Raw genomic sequence first — 23,381 nt, forward strand, 5'->3', positions numbered from 1 at the left:
CTCTTGCTGACTAAGAAACCAACGTCACTTTTTATCACCGTGACAACAGACAGGAGAGGCCCATGGCACCCAAGAGAGCACAAGATCTGCACTGCACTGTGTGTGTGTGTGTGTGTGTGTGGCTGTGTGTGTGTGTGTGTGTGTGTGGCTGTGAGTTTGTGAAATGCTGAATCATGTGACCTCCTGTGGTGCTGCTCTGTCAGAAAACAGTAACACTAGATTTGGCTGTGTGTGTTTGTACAAGTGTATTTCTCTGTGCAGGTGTCTATGTGTGTGCGTGTGCGTGTGCAACAGTGGCACTAATTGACACCTCAGGTCACCCTAATGATCTTAACGTGTCATTGCAGGTAAGAACAGGATACAGAATCAATGTGATCTCTGACGGATGAGCAGCTCGTAAGAGACCAATCACAATTGTTGTGAACTCAGAGGTGTGTACGCATACAGCATCCTTGTAAGTGTTATGCAGTACACACCTTTGAGTTTATGTAACAAAGGTCATGTTGGCGAAGAAATGGAAAGATTTAAGTGACTCAGTGTACTGTGAAGAACCCCGGATCAACCTGCTGAGGCTGCCCTGCTGGATTCCTGCTAAGCGCCCCTTCCTGCGCTCTCTGCACAGTGTGGACAGTAACGCTGTGCAGGGATGTTTCAAGGTTCCAGCTCTGTTGTCTGAATATACACCAGTGGATTTGAGCTCAGCGTCACTTAAAATATTGTTCTAGATTTTGACATTAAGACATGGCCTAACATGAAGGAGTACCCGGAATAAAGTCCTCCCTGTGTTAGTTGATGTTGTAGCGTGTTGCTTCAGTTGTGCATGTTTCAGGTCAGGATGAGAAAGTGTTTGTGGCTTTATTCACCAACTTATGATGAGTAAATACAATAATCAAATTTGAAATGTACCAGAATACACTGATTTTTGAGGGATACAAATGTTTTATTACAAAAATATACAACATTTAATTACACGTCACATTGGAGATTACATTTTAATGTCAAACTAAACGGCTAAAATTACACTTTTACAAATTATAACAACGTGCAAAATGTAAAAGCAGCAACCTGTTCATACAATAATAACTGAACTATTACAGAATCTTTGATACCAAGAGTTTGCTTGCTTTATTTTTATAAAAAATGTAAAACTAAATATTTGAATATTGAATATGGTTTGTTTAAATATGTAAAAAATAACCAACTTATACATATTTTCTGGGTTTGCTTAAATTCCTTGAGATACAAACTGATAACTGATCTAATGATTATAAAATATATTCTCACGTAAACTTGACTAATATACTATATATATCTACTGTTGGCATCAAGGGATTACTTTATTTATTTTCTATGCACAACAGTCAAACATGATATTGTGATAAAAAGATATTTCTGTCTATATATGTTAATATAACTGATTTGTTATACATATTTCCAAGACTTTGCTTATTTTATTTTCATACACAACAGCTAAACTAAATATAATGCTGTCATGATATTGTGTATTAAATAGTTTTTGCTTCACATCTATGCCGTACTTATTTTCTACCACTATTAAGGGAACAGTAAAACAAATTAAATGGTTATGAGGTCATTCATGTGCTCTTAAATATGAGAGTATATTAAAAATATATATTTTTGTTACTATAAAAGGGTTTGCTAACTTTTAATACAGAATAATAAAATCTTATAGTGGATATAAAGTATTTTAGTTTGTTTGTGAATGTGAATATTACTCCCTGTATGGTCAGATGTGTTATTGAGCTTATCCTGCCTGTCGTTCTCCTCCTGACCGGCAGGCGGCGACATGACGACATGACGACAGGCTGTGTCGAGCCTTCTTCAAACCGGAAGTGTTCTGTCGTCACTCTTCCGGTCTTCTCAAACAGTATGGCGAACCTCGAGCATGCTGAAGACGACCCGAAACATGTGAACATGTCCGTGGAGGTCTCCACCGCCGGTGTTCCGGTCCAACCGGCCGAAGTGTCCTCTGCACCGGGCGGAGACGCGGGCGCGGTCCCGTGCGCGGTCCCGTCGTTCGCGGCCGCCTCCGAGCTGCTGTCAGCGCCGTACTCGTGCCTGGTGATGAACGCGCACCGGAGACACATCAGCCTTCCGCCCGTGTACCTGAACAAGAAGCGGACAGGTATCCGGGAGGAGCTGGAGGCCGAACTGCTCCGGTTCTCCCAGAGGTAACAGAACCGGGCTTCTTCTGTCTCACACGAGCTGCTCTGACGTAGTTAGTCGCGTCGGTCAGTTGTGGTAAACAGCTGATGAACACAGTGACGTCACAGTGGCAGAGTTAACACAGTGTAATGCTGTATTTACTGATTACAGGTTTACTTTAAGTGTTTGATGTATATAAACAGGAAAGTGAACTTAAAGAGTCAGAAGTCCAGATCCAGCAGCAGGCCCGGTCCTGTCAGAGAGTGTGTGTCCATGTTCTGTCCACAACCCAAACAATCGATCGTCACAATAGTTCATGTTAGGGTGTAACGTGTAATGTGATGTCACAGCTGGTCAAAGTAAAGCTCAATTAACCACCTCAAACTATTTTATGAGATTAACACAACCGTCCTTTATTTAACCAAAGAGAAGCTGATTGTAGTTTTAACCAAAGAGAAGCTGATTGTAGTTTTGGTTTTAGTTTTTGACTCAAATCTTGGAACTAGCTGGTAACTAAAGCGTCCGGTGGAGAGTAACTGAGTAACTGTTGGTGTAAGTGCTTTATGCATCTTGCAGACAGACAGCTGTTTGTGTTGTGTTTCATCTTTTATTATTGTTTATTACTTGTATCTACTTTGTGCCTGGTCCCCTCTTAATAAGCTTATTTAGCTTCCTAGGGTGTCCCATTTCATATAAGATTATTACAGATTTAAAAAAGTATGTTGTATATGGTTTTAACTGATGTGAATAAAGAAATGCAATGAAATGAAATCTGACCGTGTATTGTTCTGTCTCGACCCGATGCAGTCTGAAGGGAGTGCCCTTGGCCTACGACAACATCAGGATCGTGGGCCAGCACGGACACATCTACGACGACAGCGGCTACATCCACATGGACATAGAGGCCAACTTTGTTGTCTTTCAGCCTATAAAAGGACAGATGCTGCTGGTGAGATTACAGTTCCAGCACTCAGCTGATGATGTGATGGAGAGTCTGTGCTCTCTTTGGAGCATGTTATCTTATTCCGGCTGTGTTCTGACAGGGTAAGGTGAATAAACTGGGAGTGAGCCACGTGGGCTGCCTGGTGCACGGCTGCTTTAACGCCAGCATCCCCAAACCCAACCTGGTCTCGGTGGAGACCTGGCGGGACGCGGGGCCGAGGATCGGAGCAGAGCTGGAGTTTGAGGTGACTGCGCTCGACGCCGACACTGTGGGGGTGCTGCTGATCCGAGGACGGATGGACAGGACCAGGCAAGTGACACACACCTGCACATGATGCGTGTCTTCTTTTTCTTCTTCGTTTCTTTGTTCTTTTCTCGACTCCTCGCAGTAGAAACTGGTTGTATAACGTTTTAGAAGTTATATTTTCAAGGTTCGTTTGACCCCTGATTGATAACCATGTTTTCTCTGTGTGTTCCTCAGGGTGCAGGAGCTGTTGGCTTTGGGTGAGAGCTCAGAGTCCGGCGCCACAGCAGACGAGCCAGAACCACCAGAAACTGAACCGACCCCAGAACCAATGGAGGAGTCTCCTATCGACACCCCCAAGAAAAAGAAGAAAAAGAAGAAAGACAAAGTCAAAGAGGCGGAGACGGACACGGAGGTCACGAATGAATCCTCCTGCCAACTGGATGGCAACACGACTCAAGAGCTGAACGGAACAATGGACGAAGCAAATGGAAATGAAGCCGGTGAGAAAAAGAAGAAGAAGAAAAAGAAGAAGGATAAACATCCCAAAGAAGAGGAGGAGGAGGTCGAGGTCTCCCCCACGGACATCCACGGCAGCGACTCCAGCGGTTACCTTAGTGACAAGCCAAACAAAAAGAGGAAACACGAAACTGACGTCACATCTGGTGTTAGCGACGATACTGAAACACCAAAGTCCAAGAAGAAGAGGAAAAGTGGCATTGAGCAGTTTGCCTAAAAGAATGATCATATCTGGTTTGAAAATCAGGTTCATTGTGTTGAATTATTTAGGACTGTCCTGACGTGCCTTAAGGATCAGACAACAACAACAACAACAACAACACAACTTTTAATAAAGTAAGATTCTGTCAGGGTCGACTCGGCTCATCCACCTGCAGTTCCCTCGTACGGCCTGATGAGGGAGCACAACTGCCTCATACAATCACACGGGGACACAGACACAGATTTCACTCCTGTCATGACAACTTCACCTGTTGAACATGGTGCTGAACAGAATACGCCGACTGGCATTAAATTATGGAGCCAAATGAGGAAAAACTATGAATTGATATGAATCCTCTGTACCTACTTCAGAGATACTGAAGAACGTTTAGCTCAGTCTGAGAAACATCTCTTGTCTCTCTCGCCTCGCGTGCCTCTGCAGTCTACACTGCTACTGACAGAGAAAGTTGTCACCAGCCAGACGTTTGCAGTATTTACTCGGCGTCCTACAAATGAGTTGTTTGAGTCAGAAGCAGTCCTGAAGTGTTTGTGCTGCTTCACTGTTCAGTGTTGCGTCTGTTTTCAGCTGAAACCCACAGAAAGTGCATATTAAGAATTAAAGAGTTCTGTATTTTGAAAAGTTGCTGCTTCCATCTTTCATTCAGAATCATCTGAAATATCCTGCTCACATAGAGAGTTTGAGAAATCTGTAACATTTCTTCGATTATTAACAGCAACATTTAGTGTTTTTCATGTAAATTCCCTCCACAACAAACTCTTTCATGCCGATGAGTGGGTGTCAAGTGATGAAGCGCTGAGAGACGGCCTAAAGATCCGTGTGTTTTCTTTACCCCTCCACCTCTCCACTCCTCCACCCCTCCACCCCTCCACTCCTCCACCCCTCTACTCCTCCACCCCTCCACTCCTCCACCCCTCCACCCTGTCTTCCAGCGGGGAGTCTCTTCGTGGGGTGCTGAGAGCTGACAGCTTATCTGGAGCTGCCTAACGAGGAGAGATAAGGAGCTGCAATTAACTCGGCTCATCTTCATCTGTCACACCTGAAAATATACATCTGTTCTTTTTAATTAAAGGCCTTTAATAATAGCTTATTAACATGTATAAATCACGGCTGGAAGGATTATTATAAAGGGAGAAACCCATAAGGACAACAGAATGTGATCATTTCCTAATCGTTAGCTGAAAAGACATATAAGGCAATATATTTTATGTTTTAGCTCATCTCTTTATTGCAGAGTTAAATCTCTCATGTCTGTACAAAACATATAAAGCTGTTGTCAGTTAGCTTAGCTTAGCATAAAGACTGTAAACAGGCAGCCTGGCTCTGTCCAAAGTTTAAAAAAACATGCCCAGCAGCGCCTCTAAAGCCCATTTAATAACGTGTAATATTGAGAGTAAGTGTAGATACAACACTGGGTGTTATGTGCCGGGAGCAGCTACTTCCTGCATTCTCAGCCCAAGAAATTGTTTATATTCTTACGGGAAAGGACGTGAGAGCTGCATCAAGCTTCTCATGTAACAAGAGAGCGGATAGTTCCTTAAATGTTGAACTATTCCTTTAATGGATACCTACATTCATATCTGCATCATCACCAACAGGGTTTTTACAACTTGACAACCCAGACGTTTGTCTTAAAGAGGCGCCGTGTAGCTCCGGAGAAGAACTACAAAATAAATGAATAAAACAAAGATATTAGTGAGGCAATAATACAAACTCTTACCTTCTCTTTAATTGAATTCAACGAGCTGCTCTCAGAGGAAAATAAGGTCCCAGAACAGTGTTTGGTGCTAGAAAGGTGGCAGGGTCCGCCACATATAAACAAAGTAAAACAGAAAGAAACTGTGTGTGTTCAGTTTGTTTTGACATAAAATAAAAAACAGTGAATGAAGATCTTTCTCTTCTGATTCAAATGAATGCCTCAAAACTTCATAGTGTGTCTCATAATGTTTTATAACTGATCTTTAAGTTTGATTTGTAAGGAGGACAAAGATAATTACAACTAATAAACCATTCTGCAGAGTGGTACTAAAATAAGAATAGTGCTGTTAATGTTGCAGAGTCATTGAAATGTGCAAAACCTGCTTCAAGTAGAACACACACACTCACACACACACACACACACACTCACACACACACACACACACACACACTCTCACACACACACTCACACACACACAAAATAAACAGTCACAAGCTCATGTTACCAGATTTTAGCCTTGAGCAGAAGGACGTTAACATGAAATAAAACTTAATGTGCTGTAATGTAATCACACAGAACACAGTCATTACAAACCGGTCCTGGTTTTCCCAGAATGCTCTCTGTGACCTCAGATTGAGCGGCCTCGAGTGTTTCAACTCTACAAACACACAAAAAACACTTCAGACCTGCAATCGTAACATTAACAGAGGTTTTGTTTTTTTTTAAACTCCTGTAAAGTTCAAGTGGACTTTTGGTTCATTGTCATTTGTCCTCCCTCGACCTCGTCTGCGTTATCATTGGTGCACCTCTCCTGCACCTGTGTGCCCCCCCCCCCCCCATCACCGCTCATTTATCTTGTCATTCCAGCTATCACTCCCTCACATGGACTCCCCCTCCTCCCCCATCCTTCTTCCTCCTCCTCCTCCTCCTCGTCTCCCTGATTTATAGGAGGCGGTGTGCAGTTCACACACATTCCACTTCTGACACCCCCGCCCGTCTTGCCACTGGACTCTCATATCGAGGCTCGGTCGTTTGTCTTCATGATCCTCGGCTGGAGAGAAGAAGAGAGCGAGTGAGCGAGTGAGATGAGACAATAGGAGGAGTGTTGTTTTTGTTGAGCAGGCCAGACTATCTTTTCATACACCTCCGTCTCCTTCTGCTCTCAGGGAGTGGTCTCTGGTGTGTGTGTGTGTGTGTGTGTGTGTGTGTGTGTGTGTGTGTGTGGACTGGCAGTGTCTCTATCTCCCGTGTCAGAGTTTCCAGGCCTGGCGGCTCCAACTTGAAAGAGCCCCTGAAGTCTTTACGGAGAACAAACGGCTCCCTGACGCAATCCTCCAGGTTCAGGACACACACACACACACACACACACACACACAACAACCCATGCCACACACTCACTGGCTCACTCATGCAGACACACCACATCCACAAACCCACAATCCACAAATCCCCATCCTTGCACACCCCCATTGGCCAGGCCTAATTAGTTATGTGGTCGGCACTCTGCTCCATTCCAGAGCCCCAAATGGCAGCAGGTCATAAAACGTTAAGTGTTCCACCAGTCAGAGCTGTGCAACTGCGGCCATATATCCTCCAACACGGCCCAGCCAGGGCCGAGTCGTATCAAAGCCCATCTCTCACAGGCCTACTGACATCCGTGAAATCCCTTTATGGTGTTTTCAAAGGCATTTCTGAGAGATTTTTGGCACTTCTGCTTTGCATCTCAGTTTTTTATGCTCCCTCAGGTAGGCAAATAGCCCAACTAACACAGACGGGCTCAAGCTTTAAACTTTCCCCAGGGGATCAATGTCCAAGCACACGTATGCAAGAGCACATGCACACACACTGTTAACCCCAAAAGTAAACATCACTGCTGGTTGGTGAGTTGGATTCCCATAGTTCAGTTTGTTTCCTCGGCACCCGACACCCACCGTCCTGCCCTCAGTAACCCTGGAGACGACAGACGGGTGTTTCTTGTGACAGGGAGTTGTGTTTGGTTCTGTGTGTGTGTGTGTGTGTGTGTGTGTGTGTGTGTGTGTGTGTGTGTCCAATTTGAACACATATTAGCTTTGAGATGTCCCGGGGAGCCATCAGTGAACGTGTTGATGAAACAACTGATTAAATGAAATGAAGATGATAGTAGAGGAGTGTGTTGCCTCCAGGTTAGTCCAATGAGAGCTGATAACACCAATAACACTAATTATTATTAATACTTATGTTAACTGACATCTTCTTCTGTGTGCTGTCACACTGTGGAGGTGAACAGAGGTAGAAACTAACAAAGTACGTTCTCTAGAGGAGCGTCAGCTACATAAATCCAAGTTTTAGAATCTTACAACTAAGTTTTCCATTTTGTGCAACCGCATCATTTTTGAAGTTAAAGCAATAGTTTGTTCGGTTTATGTGAGAAAAACTAGAAGTAAGAGAGGGTAAAGACAATATTTTCACTCAGTCTCTCCTGGAAGACATTCAAATACTTGAACTTGGGTTGTCAAATCAAAAGCAAAAGCAGTTGTATGAGGAATGAACAAGGAGACCAAGAGAGAGAAGTTTACAGACTTACTCACCTCAGCACAGCTGGAAACTCGCTGCCTGAGCGGGAATTCTCAGATTAGCTGTTTGGGAAGTTCCAAAAATTGTTGGATGCAGCCTGAAACCTGAAGTAATGCAGGCGTTGGTGGGAGGTTCCTGAAGCTTTCTGGCCTCTTGACAAGCTGGTCAGATTGAACGTGATGCCCCTTAAAGCAACAATATGCGGAAAGTGGAATTTGTACGATTTGGCGCCTCCTGCAGTTTCTGAGTGCAAATACAATCCAGGGACTTTAACAATTTGTCAGATGTGATGTCTGATGATTTTGAAGCTGTTATTTAAGGAAAGAAAGTTCCATGAGTTGCTTTTAATAAGAAGCTACAGCCAACAGCTGATTAGCTTGATTAGCCTATCTTGAACACTGGGGGCTAACCTGACTCTTATTATAAATTATTATTTGCTCTAATTAAACAGTTTGGTAATATTATTATCTGCTATCATCTGCAGCTATTAGTTCCTTTCCTACTCCCTCATTGTTCAACTGAATGTAATAATCAAGTATCATCAGTGAATTCAATAAAGAAACAGAATCCATACAGTAATTCTATCTTTTATATGAAATAATAATCTGGGGCCTGACAATGAGCCCTGAGGGATCCCCAGTTATTTGTTATTGAACATTTTGATATATTTCCTATCCATCTAAAAATGGTGATCTATATTATCCAGCTTCTTCAGTTGTGTAGTAAATTGTGCCAAAATGTAACGTTAACATTGTGTAGAGGACAATCAGTCTTTACTGCCCACTGTGACACCATGAAGCCGTTTGGTCGTCACTCTGTAGGCTGAACAAAATCCACCAGAGTTCATCTCTGTTCTCACACAAAAGGTTCAACACTGCATCTGCAACGAACGCACTTCGAATCACTAATATATTAAGTTTTCACATGGTTCATATCTTGCTTTTTCCGTTGTTTTGAACATTGATTAATTATGTGTGTGTGTGTGTGTGTGTGTGTGTCTGTGTGTGTGTGTGTGTGTGTGTGTGTGTATGTGTGTGTGTGTGTGTGTGTGTGTGTGTGTGTGTGTGTGTGTGTGTGTGTGTGTGTGTTTGCACTCTGCCCCGGCCAGCCAGTCCAGTGAGATTAATCGGGCTCAGTGTAATCAGGAGGTAATGGGAGGCTCATAGGCGTCTAGACAGTGTTCAGACCAAACTGAAACTCCTACACCCAAAGCAGTGGAGGAAGACGGCAGGGAAATGACAAAAGGTAAATATGGAATAAAGTTTTAATCTTAACTAAGCAGCTACAGTATTAATAATAGTAACTTCATCCCCAGAGACAAAGCTAATATTCAAAGAATGAAGTCAAATCATGTGGAAGTACAAGTAAATGTGAAAGTGATTTATTGTGGAACATCAAGCTAATGTAAAATAATGTATTTTTATCTCTCCCTTTACCTTTTGCATATAAATCGAGGCAGAGATGTGTGGAGGACTAATGAGAGGAGGGGTAAGAAGAGGAACACACACAGCATATCATCAGACGTTCAGCCACAACCTCCCAAAACCACAGAAGAATAAATATGCCAAAAGGAGGAAAAAAACCTTCTGGGTCTGGAAAAAATGAGCTCATGTTTAGTCATGTGGCTTTGCAGGACAATACCCAGGACACAACTAAATATTTTATTATTATATTTTTATGACAACCCCGTGACACTGCGGAGCAGAGCTGAAGGTAGAGGAAAGATGGCAAGAAGCAAAGGGAGTATTGAAGGGAAAGTGAAACCTGGGTGGCCAAATTGCTGCTGATGATGTGTACATTAGAGCTGATTGCTGGAAAAGCACTTGTAAAGCCACTGATGCTGAGACGAAAGAAACTCTCCTGCTCATCCAGCCGTCCACTGACTCTGGCAGGCAGGCTGATTTAAATTAGAGCGTTCTTCAAATGAGGAATATGTTTAGCATCAGAGGAGAGACACAGAGATCTTCCTGGTCAGTTTAAGGATCTTTGCAAAAGACAGAAGCAAATTTATCTGAACATTCAAATAAGACTCAAGAGTGTAGTTACATTACAGCCACATGAGTAACTATAAAACACCTATAATCCATAATAACAACTGTAAACATCTGCATGTGTTCTGGTAACGCATGTCACCTAAAGTTCAATCTTGTATTTTCCCAAATTCCTGTGTTGACGTGTTTATCTCTTTATTCACTTTCACTTTTTAAAGATGACATTTCCCAAGAATTTCTCCAGTATTTGTGAAACAGTGGAATTCTTGGGCTTGTTGTCCAGAACAGCTCAGCGCTCTGATGTCTGCGACGCCTGGACTCTGACAAATATATTTCCATTCACTGGACTCGACACACTAAAGTAAATGTGTCTCTACCTCCATTACACACTGTGGTTAAAGGCAATCAGCAACCTCAGTCTAGTTCATTTGATTAAATTAAGACATAGACAGACTTTAATGGAGGTTCATGGAGTTTACAACGTGGCAGGACACATAAAGCAACAACACACAAGAAAACATCTTCAGAGAAGAGCTGCTGAAACCTCATTTTGTTTTCAAGTCCTTTTGCATTAAAGGACTTTGCACTAATTCTGGAAGGTTTAGTGGGATTCAGAAGTTGAGCCAGAAGCATAAGTCTATGAGAGGGTTAGTCGTCGTCCACACCTCAGGTAGAAATACTTCTCTGGGACAGGAAGTGGATATAAAGCATTTTTCTACAAAATATGCAGCAGGATGCCCAAACACTGTGTTGTGTCTTAGTAAAGACGATTAGATGCCTTTAGGTGCAGTGACGACTTTAAGAGCCATGTTGTGTTTCTGCAAACCACCATATTGTGTCTGATCGTGAGCTGACGCTCGTGTCAGGAGTCGCTGATCGCAGTGTCACACTGACGCGGCTGCCGAGCCAGGCGAGTCCTTCCAGTACTGGAGGACTTTTGGGCTTCGGAATTTTCAAAAAATGAACCTTCTATTTGACAATTTTCTGTCACATATTCATCAATAATAGGTATTAAACTACAAAAAGGCTTTATTGGCTCATCTCAGACATAAAAAGATTGTTTTTGTATTACATGTTTCATTTGATATGTGTGCAACCCTGATACCAACACTCAGTAACAGGGTTGCTAATACATGCTAATCTTAGCTTTTTCTCACAAATCTATGCTAGCTGTTTAGCTAGCTGTTAGCATTTACCAAGATGACAAACTTACATAAGTAAATAAATAGAGTAAAGTTTTTAAGTATTTATATCATTCTGAAAATATGCATAACAGGGTTGTGTGAGGTGAAGTGAGACATTCAAACAAGGCTGACAATGTTTTGAAATATGAAAAGAAATATGAGAGAGGACACACCTTTGCTCTACCTATGCTGTTGGGAAACTGTTTGATGATGTCACTTCCTGTCTATCATGCGGCGAACCCTTTTCTTCTTCTTTTATCATGCTAAAAAGTTTAAGGTATCAGGGTTGCATGCAAGTTGTGGGACATGGGATTCTTACATAATAATACTTATTTAAAACATTATGTTTCATTAAAAACATGTTTCCCCATCTACAAGAGACATCTATGAACAGAATTATACAAAAGAAAGTAGATTTAAATGTCATTTTGACAGTTTTTATTGGAGTTCAATTTGGGCACCAAGAGTGTGAGACAAGAGAGACGTAGCATATTAGGGTGTACTCCAGACTTATGTGGTATTTATAAAAATATTTTCAAATCATTTTTTCTCTATTTAGAGTTGGTCTCTGGACAAGTTAAGTTACACAACAACTGCATGATTTTGTATTTTGTAAATGTATTATTTGAAATTTCATGGGTGGGACATAAAATGTCCAGATAACATGGAGCCACATGGTGTGAAACAAGTGGATACTGACATGGTTTGGGTTTTTTGATAGTTACATCCTGTTTTATTTTGTAGTTGTGCCTTGTTGTCACTTTCTACTTCCTGCTCACCTGTGTGCTGTTTGCCTCCTGTGCTCCTGTGCTCCTCCTCCCCTTCTCCTCCCCTTCTCCTCCCCTTCTCCTCCCCTTCTCCTCCCCTCCCCTCTCCACCTGCACCTCATCCCCTCGTTGTATTTGAGCCTCTGTTGTTCCCTCGCTCTTTGTATGTTCGTCTGTTTTCCGTCTGTGCATCTCCTGTGTATCCCTGCTCCCCGGGTGTTCCCTTATTCCAGATTTGTTCCTCATGGTTTTCTTGTTTGTCCTCAGTTTTTGTACTGCTTTGGTATTTTCCTTAGCCTGCCTTTTTGGGACATCAGCTCATTAAAGCTCACTTTTTGAAGTATGGTGCAGCAACACAAAGAAATGTAAAGCTTCAACATATACATGGTTTGCAGAAACGTACAGTGGGAACATTTATTCTGGGTTTCCTTCCAGCCCAGCGTTTGATCAGGAGTCCAGCTGGGAAGACAAACACTGAGTCCTTCAAAACTTCAGTTTTATTTTTCATTGCTTGTTAACGTTTCCCTTCAGTTCAGAAGCAGTTCTGGCAGTGTAGTGAGTAAAACAAGGTCTAACCTATCATATATCATGTCAGTGATCACAGTGCAAAAAGGAAAAACTACTGATTTAACAGATCACAACTTGCACCCATACACAAGACAAACACACACGGCATCATTCATCATCACCATCATCATCATCAGGAGCGGCATTCGTCTCCCCGTTACCCATCAAGCATCTCACCATACACCCGAGTTGAGAATATGACTGTTTAAACAAATGAAACATGGCACCCTTAAAATACACAGTAAAGAAGGGCGACCTCTTTTCAGAAAATAAACACAGACATTACTCAGACAGCAGAAGGAGGAGGAGGAGGAGGAGGAGGGGGAGGGGGCAAGGTGTTGACATGGTGGGTGTGTGTTTTCAGTGTGGCAGTGGCGAGGGCGAGCTAAGAGGTTTGAGTGGTTGGATTAAGAGAGGGACGGATAACTGAGAGAGGAGGAGCTGAGGGCATGCAGCGGTTTGGCGAGGGGAGGAAGAGTGGAGGAGTCGGTGGAGGAGTTGGGGGAGGGGGAGGGAGGGGGAGGGGGGAGCTGATATATGATGTGGTATTGGGGTTCTTCCAACTTCCACACACACACACACACACACACAGGCATGCATGAACCCTACATTTCACTGGCCACCCAGCCGTGTAAACACATCGTGACTGGCTGTCGGCGAAAGCACCCGGCCAATCAGAGGGCGAGGTGTGGGGAAGGTGGGACGAGTGAGCCAATGAGTCAGCTCCTGGGTGTGGAGAGAGACAGGAGGAAAGAAAGACAGAGCGACAGAGGTCAGGAGTTAAACTCATCTCCCGCACTCCCCCCGTCTCCCTCTGACTCCCTCCCTCTTAAACTTTCAGGCTCCAGAGACCCCGAAACAGTTCCTGCATATTCATACACAAAAGTATCCTGCATCATGAGCGGAGGCTGTGCTGTGAGTGGAGAGAAAGAGCTCGGTAACAGGGAAAACTGGAGGAGAGAAGCTGAGAAAGAAACAGAACGAGAGAGAAGTGTCTAGTTTCAGATTTACAGCGGTGGTGGGAGAGATTTGGCTGTGTTCTTACAGCACACTGAGGACGGAGCCAGAGGAGGAGCAGAGACAGATTTACATGGTGAGAACAGCTCTGGCTGCTCTCACCAGCACTCACTGGACACGTACTGGTCTCCAGTGATCTCTATATTAAAACAATCTACTATATGACAACTGCTGCAGCGTGAAAACACCAAGCTCACATCCTGGAAATCCACGCTCTCCTTCCATACATCATCATCATGTGAGACGTCATGTTTCCCAGCACACTGTGCTCCAAGTCGGCTCCTCCTAAGCTGCCCACTCAGATTTTACTGTGGAATTAAAAAGATGTATTAACCTCAAATCCAGCAGGGGTTAAGAATCAAGATGGTCTCTCTGCTACAGCATGTGTTTAGGATCGTGCATACACAGAGAACTGAGGGGCTGCCGGAGCATTTGGATATATTCGGGTCGGTTCTGTCACTACAATGATAAACTGAGTGTTATATTAAAAGAAATAATATACTGTAACAACCTGTCTCCACCAAATATGCAGTTTCTATTTGAATGACTTTCTATGAAAGTTTGTATAAATTCATGGTCCCCAGAGGATGAAGCCTTCATCTAGCACCATCATCAGCTGAATCAAAATTCGTGTTAGCCACAGCGAGAGGCTACAAATGTTAGCTGGGAGAACCTTTATGCATCGCTCAGGTTGTTTCTTCTCACCTGCAGCTCTCAGTGACAGACTGCATGTGTCAGGCTGGAAGTCGTGCGCTTAACTGAAGAAGATCCGCTTCAACGATTTGATCATCCAGACTGATCCAGTGTCAGTTTCACACTGAGGTTGTTTCTGTCAAACCTCTGCTGTTCACTTCCACAAACATTTAGTCAAACTACCATTAGTTTCACTCTGTGTAACCAAAAATAACAGAGCAGAGCCGGAAACTGACCGTTATTAATGTCTGTGTGACGGTCGGCCCCGCGTGTTTCCACTCTGAATGAAACTGGGAATAAACCCAAACTAAAGGTGTGTGTGTGTGTGTGTGTGTGTGTGTGTGTGTGTGTGTGTCCCTCTGTGTGTGTTTGTGTGCTTCTTTTGGGGTTTTACTCCTTATTTAAGACCAATATTTACCCAGCAGCCCCAGGGTGAGATTACCTCATATTCTCCCGCCCAGCTGTGCTTTCTCAGCGTTTCCACGACAACCGGCGGAATGTCCCATCATGTTTATCCGCCCGCCCAGAAAAGGAAGACGCAGCGGACGGAGATGGAGAAGACACACTGCGGTTGGAGTGTGTGTGTGTGTGTGTGTGTGTGTGTGTGTGTGTGTGTGTGTGTGTGCAGGACGGACACTCCTGCACACACACACACACACACACACACACACGCGAGGCCGTGAGGCTGAAATCACAGAAACACTCAGAGTCATGTTGGTTTGTCACATCTTCATTTTCATCAAACAGGACAAACTCTCCTTCTGTCACCTGCTGCTTCACCTGATCCAGAATATGAACAAATAACTGTTTATAGCACAATAACATGTTGTTGTACGGAAATATAGAGGCAATTATGAAGATATTTGTCTGCAACAATTGCAATTAATCATCTTTAACAACAGTATTTTGTATCGTTGACATCACAGATGTTTACTCATATGTAATTACATTCTTACAGCTTGTTATAAAGCATCTGTCAGCTGTTTATGCACAGTTCAGATTGCCTCATTTTGGAGTTATAGTTAATTAAGAAACACTTGACAGTCAGGCAGTAGAGTGCATACCTCCACCCAGCAGACCGCTTTAATTCAAGCCCACCTAAATCCAACACTCATTTGAATCAGCTACATTCAGATTTTTATTTGGAACTGCATCAACTTGTACTCAGTCACAAAAATATACCTGATTTCATTCCCACATGAGAAATAAATGAAACATCCAAACAAATCAACAATGTCAAAGTAAGTGAGAAGAAACTTTTGGATCCATCTCTTTATTCTGATCTGCTTCAAAGTGAATGGGGTCTATTTTGGGTCAAGACCTCTCCTCCATCCAAGTTCTGTTGAAATCTGCAGTTTCTGAGTTATCCTGCTGACGGTCCAGCCAACAAACAGACGAGAGTGAGAACTGAACCTGGTTGTGTCTCAGGGCGACCCGTGACCCAGTGGGTCTGAACGTTTGTGTTTTCATGCCTCTGGAACAGTTTGTCATGGTGAGTGGGCTTTAAAACCACCAGCTGAATTCAGCAACTTTTCTTCAAACAGCACTTTCTTTCTCCTTAAACCGCCGTAGCTGAGATGAGTCAGTTGTTTAACTTGGAGAAACCAGAACTCATTGGACTGGTTCTGTTCTGGACGGTTCCTGTGTCGTACATGTTGAACATGTGTCGGATATGTAACTCGTGTTGCTGCCTGTTGAGTCATCAGGCTGGCTGACTAATCAATACTAACATTAGATTTGAAAAGCTTTATCTCTGCAACACAAACACATCTGTATCTAAAGTTTTTAGTTTTTTAACAGTTGTTGCACACTGTTACTGTGAATACTGCACCTTCACATGATCAGACTCCACACCCCTGATATTTTTATCACAGCTGTCGTCAGTAGAAACAGCAGCTGATGCGCATCCCTGTGTGCAGCTCACAGTCCAGCAGCGTGTCTCTCTGCGGCCTGCAGGCTGGACTCTGCCATGGGAACCACTTATTTGCTTTCATTTGCAACAGAAAAGCTTGTGGTGTATAGCGACTGTTGGGGAATGTTCTGTTTGGTCTTCCCCTGGCCTGTTTAAGTGATAAAAGTGTCATTATTTAGCCTCTGGAGCAGAGAGGAGAGAGCAAACAGGACTGTGTGACCCTCTGTCAAGAGCCTCCGTTCTCCAGAAGCTCATTAAAGGCCTCCAGGAGGATTGCGCATCTATTGGCAGAGCCCTGCAGCTTCCTCTCGCCCTTTTTAAACCCCCTCTGCTTGGATTCAGCCCACTCACCGGCAGACTATCGCTAGAAATGGACTCAACTTAGAGCCCGAGTGGGACTGAAAGGTGCGGCGCTGTGTGGAGGCGCAGGCGGCTTATTAAAACAGCAGGAACAGCGCTTGGACTCGAGCCAAAGAGGATCTGACCCTGTCGTGCTCCGGCCGGATTTGAAGAAGTTTGGATTTACTTGTTGAGATGCTCTGAGAGTCTGGTCAATGAGTCCAGTCAGTCCTCGAAGCTTTGACTGAGCAGCAGACATATAAACGTGGCATACTCTCTGTGAGGCTGGATGTGGAGATGCAGGGCCGCTTAGGGGACTCCGCCTTGATCAGTTTCGTCACTGACATGAACCTGATGGAGTTTCCTCAAAGGTGCACTCTGGAGCCCATGCAGCAGGTGGATAACGACCCCTCCAGTCCGTCAGACCAGCTGCGGCCCTGGAGTCGGGACCTGCAAGACGAGGCGCGCACCGAGCTTCTGGTGATGGGCGCGCCGCGGTGCTACAGCCGCGGAGCGCACGGACATCCCGGCAAGAGCAAACGGAGGAGGATCATCAACGTGGTGCAGCGGCAGGCGGCCAACGTGCGGGAGAGGAAGCGGATGTTCAGCCTGAACGAGGCGTTCGACGAGCTGAGGAGGAAAGTTCCCACATTCGCCTACGAGAAGAGACTGTCCCGTATCGACACGCTGCGGCTGGCCATCGTCTACATCTCGTTCATGACGGACCTGCTGGAGCAGAACAGTCAGAACAGTCCGGCCTGATCCGTGGAGACTGGACTGGACCGGACCGGACCGGACTGAGGGCAAAGACACTGAAATGGCTGAATGCGTTATATTTATCTTTATATAAACTCTGAGATGAGACAATTTATGAAACGATCTCAGAACGAGACACCAGACTTCTCAGAACCTCCTCTGGCTCGGATAATGTTATAATGACATGCATTCTGAGACCTGACCCTGAATCAGCTGATAGCACCTGATATTTACCTTAAACAGACTTATGATGCTTTAAAATGGTCCGCACGTTCTGCTCTGCGTCACAGTCACACAGGCCAGTGGAGGAGTACACTGTGATTAATGCCATGACGGTTTTATTACCCAAATACTTTTATTTTGTAGTATCAGAAGGCCCGTCTGTTCTAAAGGTCTTTTTTAATGACCTAACAAACTAAATTCATAAACTGTTCCTGTTTTTATGACTGAATAAAAGAACTGACCTTAAAGGAAACCCAGTTTCACACTGTTGTACACTGTTGATATGTGGCGGACCCTGCCACCTCTCCAGCTTCAAACAGTGTTCTGGGACCGAATCGTCCTCTGAGAACAGCTGGTTTATTCAGTTATGGGAAATATAATTATATATTTCTGAGTTTGTGTAATAACCTCATTAATATTGTAAATACTAAGATTCTTCTCCAGAACTACACAGTGCTCCTTTGTGCACATGTTGGTCTTCAGTGGCAGATGTGATCTCAGGTGTGTTGTTTCAGCACCTTGGACAGCGAGCAGGTGAGACTGTCACCAGGTGATGCTGTGAGCAGGTGAGACTGTGAGCAGGTGAGACTGTCACCAGGTGATGCTGTGAACAGGTGAGACTGTGAACAGGTGATGCTGTGACCAGGTGAGACTGTGAACAGGTGATGCTGGGATCAGGTGATGCTGTGAGCAGGTGAGCCTGTGAGCAGGTGAGACTGTCACCAGGTGATGCTGTGAGCAGGTGAGCCTGTGAACAGGTGAGACTGTCACCAGGTGATGCTGTGAACAGGTGAGCCTGTGAACAGGTGAGACTGTCACCAGGTGATGCTGTGAACAGGTGAGACTGTGAACAGGTGAGACTGTCACCAGGTGATGCTGTGAACAGGTGAGCCTGTGAACAGGTGATGCTGGGATCAGATCCTTTGAAAGAATAAAGATCAACTATATGTATTGGTTCTTATCAACAGTGTCAGTGCTAATGAGTTCAGGTCCCGCGGGTCTGAATCACTAATGAGACTGAGTATTATCTCTGACACCGAGGTGTGAACTGGGTCAGAGGTGTGACGAAGGAGGCGGGACCAGGTGACGACCTGCTCTCCGTCTCGGCCTGATGGACTGAGACATCCAGGACCCAAAGGCGCCTGTGGCGGAGCCTCCTAATAAAACGGGACCGAGCCCGCTGTGCGTCACCGTCCCGCATCAGAGGTGAAGCCTCCCTGTGGACAGTTCACCACAGACCACCTCCGAACGGTACCAGATCTGGTTCCAGCCAACCGCGGAGGGATCTGCTGGATCTGATACTGTGTCAAGGGTCGGCCTCAGAGCTGGGTGGCCTCTCTCTCTCTCCCTCCCTCTCTCCTCCCTCCCTCTCTCCCTCTCTCTCTCTCTCCCTCCCCCTCTCTCCCTCCCTCTCTCCCTCTCTCCTCTCTCCCTCCCTCTCTCCCTCCTTCTCCTCTCTCCCTCCCTCCCTCTCTCCCTCCTTCTCCTCTCTCCCTCCCTCTCCTCCCTCCCTCCCTCTCTCCCTCCTTCTCCTCTCTCCCTCCCTCTCTCCCTCCCTCTCCTCCTCCCTCCCTCTCTCCCTCCCTCTCCTCCCTCCCTCCTCTCTCCCTCCCTCTCTCCCTCCTTCTCCTCTCTCCCTCCCTCTCTCCCTCTCTCTCTCCTCCCTCTCTCCCTCCCTCCCTCCCTCTCTCTCTCTCCCTCCCTCTCTCTCTCTCTCCCTCCCTCTCTCCCTCCCTCCCTCCCTCTCTCTCTCTCCCTCCCTCTCTCCCTCCTTCTCCTCCCCCTCCCTCCCTCTCCATCTTTATCACCTCCAGTGTTTGCATGGCTCTCCAGCAGTACGCCGCCTTTCAGCGACCCCGCTGTGAGCTCGGATCCGCCCTGAGAGCTCCCTGGGACGGGCCGCCTTTAAACCTGAGCCGCGGTGTCCAGATCCCTGCGGGAGTCAGACCCGTTTAAGTGCATACCTCAGCGCGGGGCCGCTGGCGGGAAAATAAACAGCACGGTCTGCTTACGAGCGCAGACCTCCTGCTGTGACAACCTCCTGAGTTTCAGTAGGTCTGATGTGTTTTCACCGCCGCCACTGCTCCCATCTCGGGCAGCGTCTAGACCTGCAACAGGGAGACTCGAGGCCTCCAACCAAACAGCAGAGAGGAGGAATCTCTGTGTCTCTGATTTATTTCTATGCAACTGAGAAGCACAAGCAGAACTTTGTACTCTGACGTTAAAAAGGGACAAAATGAGTCTGGACAGAAGCAAACTTCACTCATCAGACTTTGAAGGAGCACTGTGTAGTTTTTATTATCACAATATTAATGAGGTAATAATACAAACTCAGAAATATTAATTGTCTCCATCAGTGAATAAACGAGCTGTTCTCGGGGGAAGATGAAGGTGGCAGGGTCCGCCACATTTAAACGAAGTGAAACAGTGTAAACTGTTTTTGTCCTCTCAGGTCAGTCTGTTTATTCAGGTTATCTGTCATGACGACAGTTTGTTGTTCTTCTGATTAAAACCACACAGACACCTTAAAGCAGAGATCTCCGTGCTGCGGGAAACTGCTTCAGTCCGGGTAGAAATAACTTCAGTTCTTTCACAAATCTTCACCTATGATTCAACAGCTGACTACAGCCCCGTCCACAGTCTTGTCTGAAGGAGCCTGCATGTCTTAAACACCATTCCTGATATTATAGCTAGAACTCTCCCACTGCTGCAGTATTATATTACACCCTTCCTCACCCAATCACAGCGCTCCCCAAAATCCTCCTGCCCGCTCCCCCCTATAAGAGCCCGTCGTCCCACTCTGGCAGTCACCTCTCCTTCTCTGTGGCGCACGAGATTTACCGTCACACCAGCTCACACCTTCTCCTCAGGCCGCGCTCGTGTTACCTGCCGTGTTTGTTGATGCTGTAGAGGGCTCGGTGGATTGAGGTCAGGGGTTATAACGGGAAAGTGTTGGAAGAGACGATGCGGGAAGAGGACTCCTCCCCAATAATGGACAGCGCGGGGAACAGCGAGGAGGAGACTGACCGTCAGCTGCCGCGGAGAGGCGCGAGGAAGCGGCGGGCGACAAGGAGGAGCGCGGACGACGACGAGGAGAGAGACGTGGAGAGTCCGAGCCCCGAGAAGAAGTGCAGAAAGAACTGCGACTTAGGAGGAGGCGGAAGCGCGGGGAGCGAAGGCAGCAGCAGCCCGGAGCCTTCCTTCGATGACCTCCAGACGCAGCGCGTAATGGCCAACATCCGCGAGCGGCAACGGACGCAGTCCCTCAACGAGGCTTTCACGTCGTTACGTAAGATCATTCCCACCCTCCCGTCGGACAAGCTGAGCAAAATCCAGACGCTGAAGCTCGCGGCCCGGTACATCGACTTCCTGTGCCAAGTTCTGCAGAGCGACGAGCTGGACGCGCGAGGGGCCAGCTGCAGCTACGTGGCGCACGAGCGGCTGAGCTACGCGTTCTCGGTCTGGAGGATGGGGGGCACGTGGTCCTTGTCCACCACGTCCCACTAGATGGAGGATGGATTGGATGGAGCAGCAGGTAGGCTGAGCGGCTTTCACATCACATCCTGCAGGGAGACGAGCGGTTCCAAATGTTCCCGTGCGCATTTACGCACAGACTCCGAGCGGTAGAGTTCAAACAGGGAGACTTTTGCTGCAGTGTTTGTTTGAAAAACTCCCCAAAACGTCTCTCAAATGAATGTAGTCTATTTTACTTCTTCTTGAAAGGGGAGTGCAAGATTTGACCATCCACTAGGCTACACAACAGAGCTGTAACCAAACATAGACTCGTGTTCCTGTTAGAGCCCAACACGACGTCTTATCTTACAGTCTATCATACACATGATACATGTCTTGATACATTTCTATAAAATGGATGTTTGTCTAAATCAAAATAATGTTTCTCTCACAGATTGTCTGACTGAAGAACGTGTGGATCAGGCGGGCCCTTCTTCAGACTCAGCACTGACACGGGCTCAGCCACTGGCTGCAGAGGAGAGCGGGCTTTTCATATTTCCCATTGCACGGACTGTAATGTTTGCATGGGGAGCACTTAGGACAGACAGGACGGAGATGAAGAAACAAAGACCACTGCGACTACGAATGTTGTGAAGGCCAGATGAGCTCTGAGGGACTGCTCAGTTTTGAAACAGGAGAGAAAAATGACATTTCATTCCACATTCCCTGTGACAGCGTTTCACAGCAAATGAAGTATCCTGTATTTATTTTTCTATACATGTGCGAAATTCCTTTTCCCTGCTTGCTCAAATAAAAGTTATTTATTTTTGGAATATCTCAAAATGCTGAATGGGTCTGGTGTCTGCACATTGTGAGTTTTGTAAATATTTGGCAATATCTTGAATTAAAAAGATGGAAAGTATCATTGTTTTTCATTATAGAGCTCAGCTGAAGCTCTATTAACAGGAGGCGATGAACTGGTCGTGTTAAAGACTGCTGTCTGAAGGAACGAGGGCTCATTTGAATCACAAAAACAGTTTTAAATACCTGACATTTTTTGAAACAAACTCATTTCCCAGACTCTCAGCACTTTGAGCCTACAGGCAGTTTATTTTCTTTAGTCGCTGCTGAATCCCCAGTTAACTAAACCGAGGGGGGGGCAAAGACAACATCTCATACTCCTGGCTCATTCTGTAGTGATTCCTTGAGCTCAGGGATCTGGGAAAGCCATAATTAGCTGGTGGTCTGTTTGAACAGGGTGAATGTGGAGCTGTGGGAGGCATGCATGATATTCCCAGATGTCCTCCGAGCCACAGGTCAGCAGGGGAGTCTCCTGCAGGTGCTGCAGCAGCCGAACCCCCAGAGCTCCGACTGAGAAGAGGGGCGGACGGAGTCAAGATGCAAACTGAATAACAGCCTGTGAGGCTCCTTGAAGGTGTACCTGGAATTCTGGAGTAAAGGAATGTGTTTCTCAAATGATCAACACAAGATAGTTATTCCACACAAAACCCACAATGATGTATAATTCACAGAGAGAAAGAGGCAGCAGAAGTGACTGATGTCCCTCAAATCAACAGTGAATGGAGACATTCAGATCTGAGTCTACATTAATCATCTCTTTAGTAGCAATCAAAATTGCTTTTGTGGATTCAGGTTTCAGGTACCTACAGGTACACCTACTGTACATATATATATACTATATATATATATATATATATATAGTAGGTGATTTGTTAATGTTTAACAGGGGGATGGTCCAATGGGAGCACCACCTGCCCTGACACACCTCTGTACGCCTCCCAGAGGACATTGTTGCAGGACGCCTTAACCATAACTGTGACATTTCTATTTCTACAACTCCATTTTATCCAGTTATCTTCCTTCTCTCCCCACTACAATGGTCTTTTTATAACTGTATTAAATTAATGAGTAAATACACCTTTAAATTGTAGCAGTGGACTGAGTTTATTCAGGCAGGTTTTCTCATGTTTCTCACAACACACTACAAGCAGGATTCTTTTAACTTACATGACTCACATGACTCCTTGGCATTTTTTACCGTCTAAATTCAGGAAATGTAACAGCTGCCTCACTAACTACTAACAAGCACACAAATGACATCTGGCAACATAACGTG

General features: G+C 45.3%; 3 protein-coding genes across 3 annotated transcripts; all 3 read left to right on the forward strand.

The window, feature by feature from the left end:
* The first annotated feature begins 1,868 nt into the window (after nucleotides 1-1,868).
* On the forward strand, nucleotides 1,869-4,712 carry polr1f (RNA polymerase I subunit F). The gene is made up of 4 exons (XM_030410006.1): nucleotides 1,869-2,192; nucleotides 2,974-3,115; nucleotides 3,210-3,418; nucleotides 3,590-4,712. Exons 1-4 carry the CDS (start codon nucleotides 1,891-1,893, stop codon nucleotides 4,086-4,088), a joined length of 1,152 nt encoding a protein of 383 aa, XP_030265866.1. The 5' UTR covers nucleotides 1,869-1,890; the 3' UTR covers nucleotides 4,089-4,712.
* A 12,133-nt stretch (nucleotides 4,713-16,845) lies between these two features.
* LOC115579388 (protein Fer3) lies at nucleotides 16,846-17,942 on the forward strand. Its single transcript, XM_030412899.1, has one exon. It carries the CDS (start codon nucleotides 17,111-17,113, stop codon nucleotides 17,573-17,575), a length of 465 nt encoding a protein of 154 aa, XP_030268759.1. The 5' UTR covers nucleotides 16,846-17,110; the 3' UTR covers nucleotides 17,576-17,942.
* Nucleotides 17,943-20,186: 2,244 nt separating this feature from the next.
* Nucleotides 20,187-22,166, forward strand: twist1a (twist family bHLH transcription factor 1a). Its single transcript, XM_030411414.1, has 2 exons — nucleotides 20,187-21,326; nucleotides 21,699-22,166. The coding sequence occupies exon 1, from the start codon at nucleotides 20,756-20,758 to the stop codon at nucleotides 21,296-21,298; it is 543 nt and encodes a 180-aa protein (XP_030267274.1). The 5' UTR covers nucleotides 20,187-20,755; the 3' UTR covers nucleotides 21,299-21,326; nucleotides 21,699-22,166.
* The last annotated feature ends 1,215 nt before the right edge of the window (nucleotides 22,167-23,381 follow it).

The sequence above is a fragment of the Sparus aurata genome, chromosome 3, assembly GCF_900880675.1.
Source record: "Sparus aurata chromosome 3, fSpaAur1.1, whole genome shotgun sequence".
Lineage (NCBI taxonomy): Eukaryota > Metazoa > Chordata > Actinopteri > Spariformes > Sparidae > Sparus > Sparus aurata.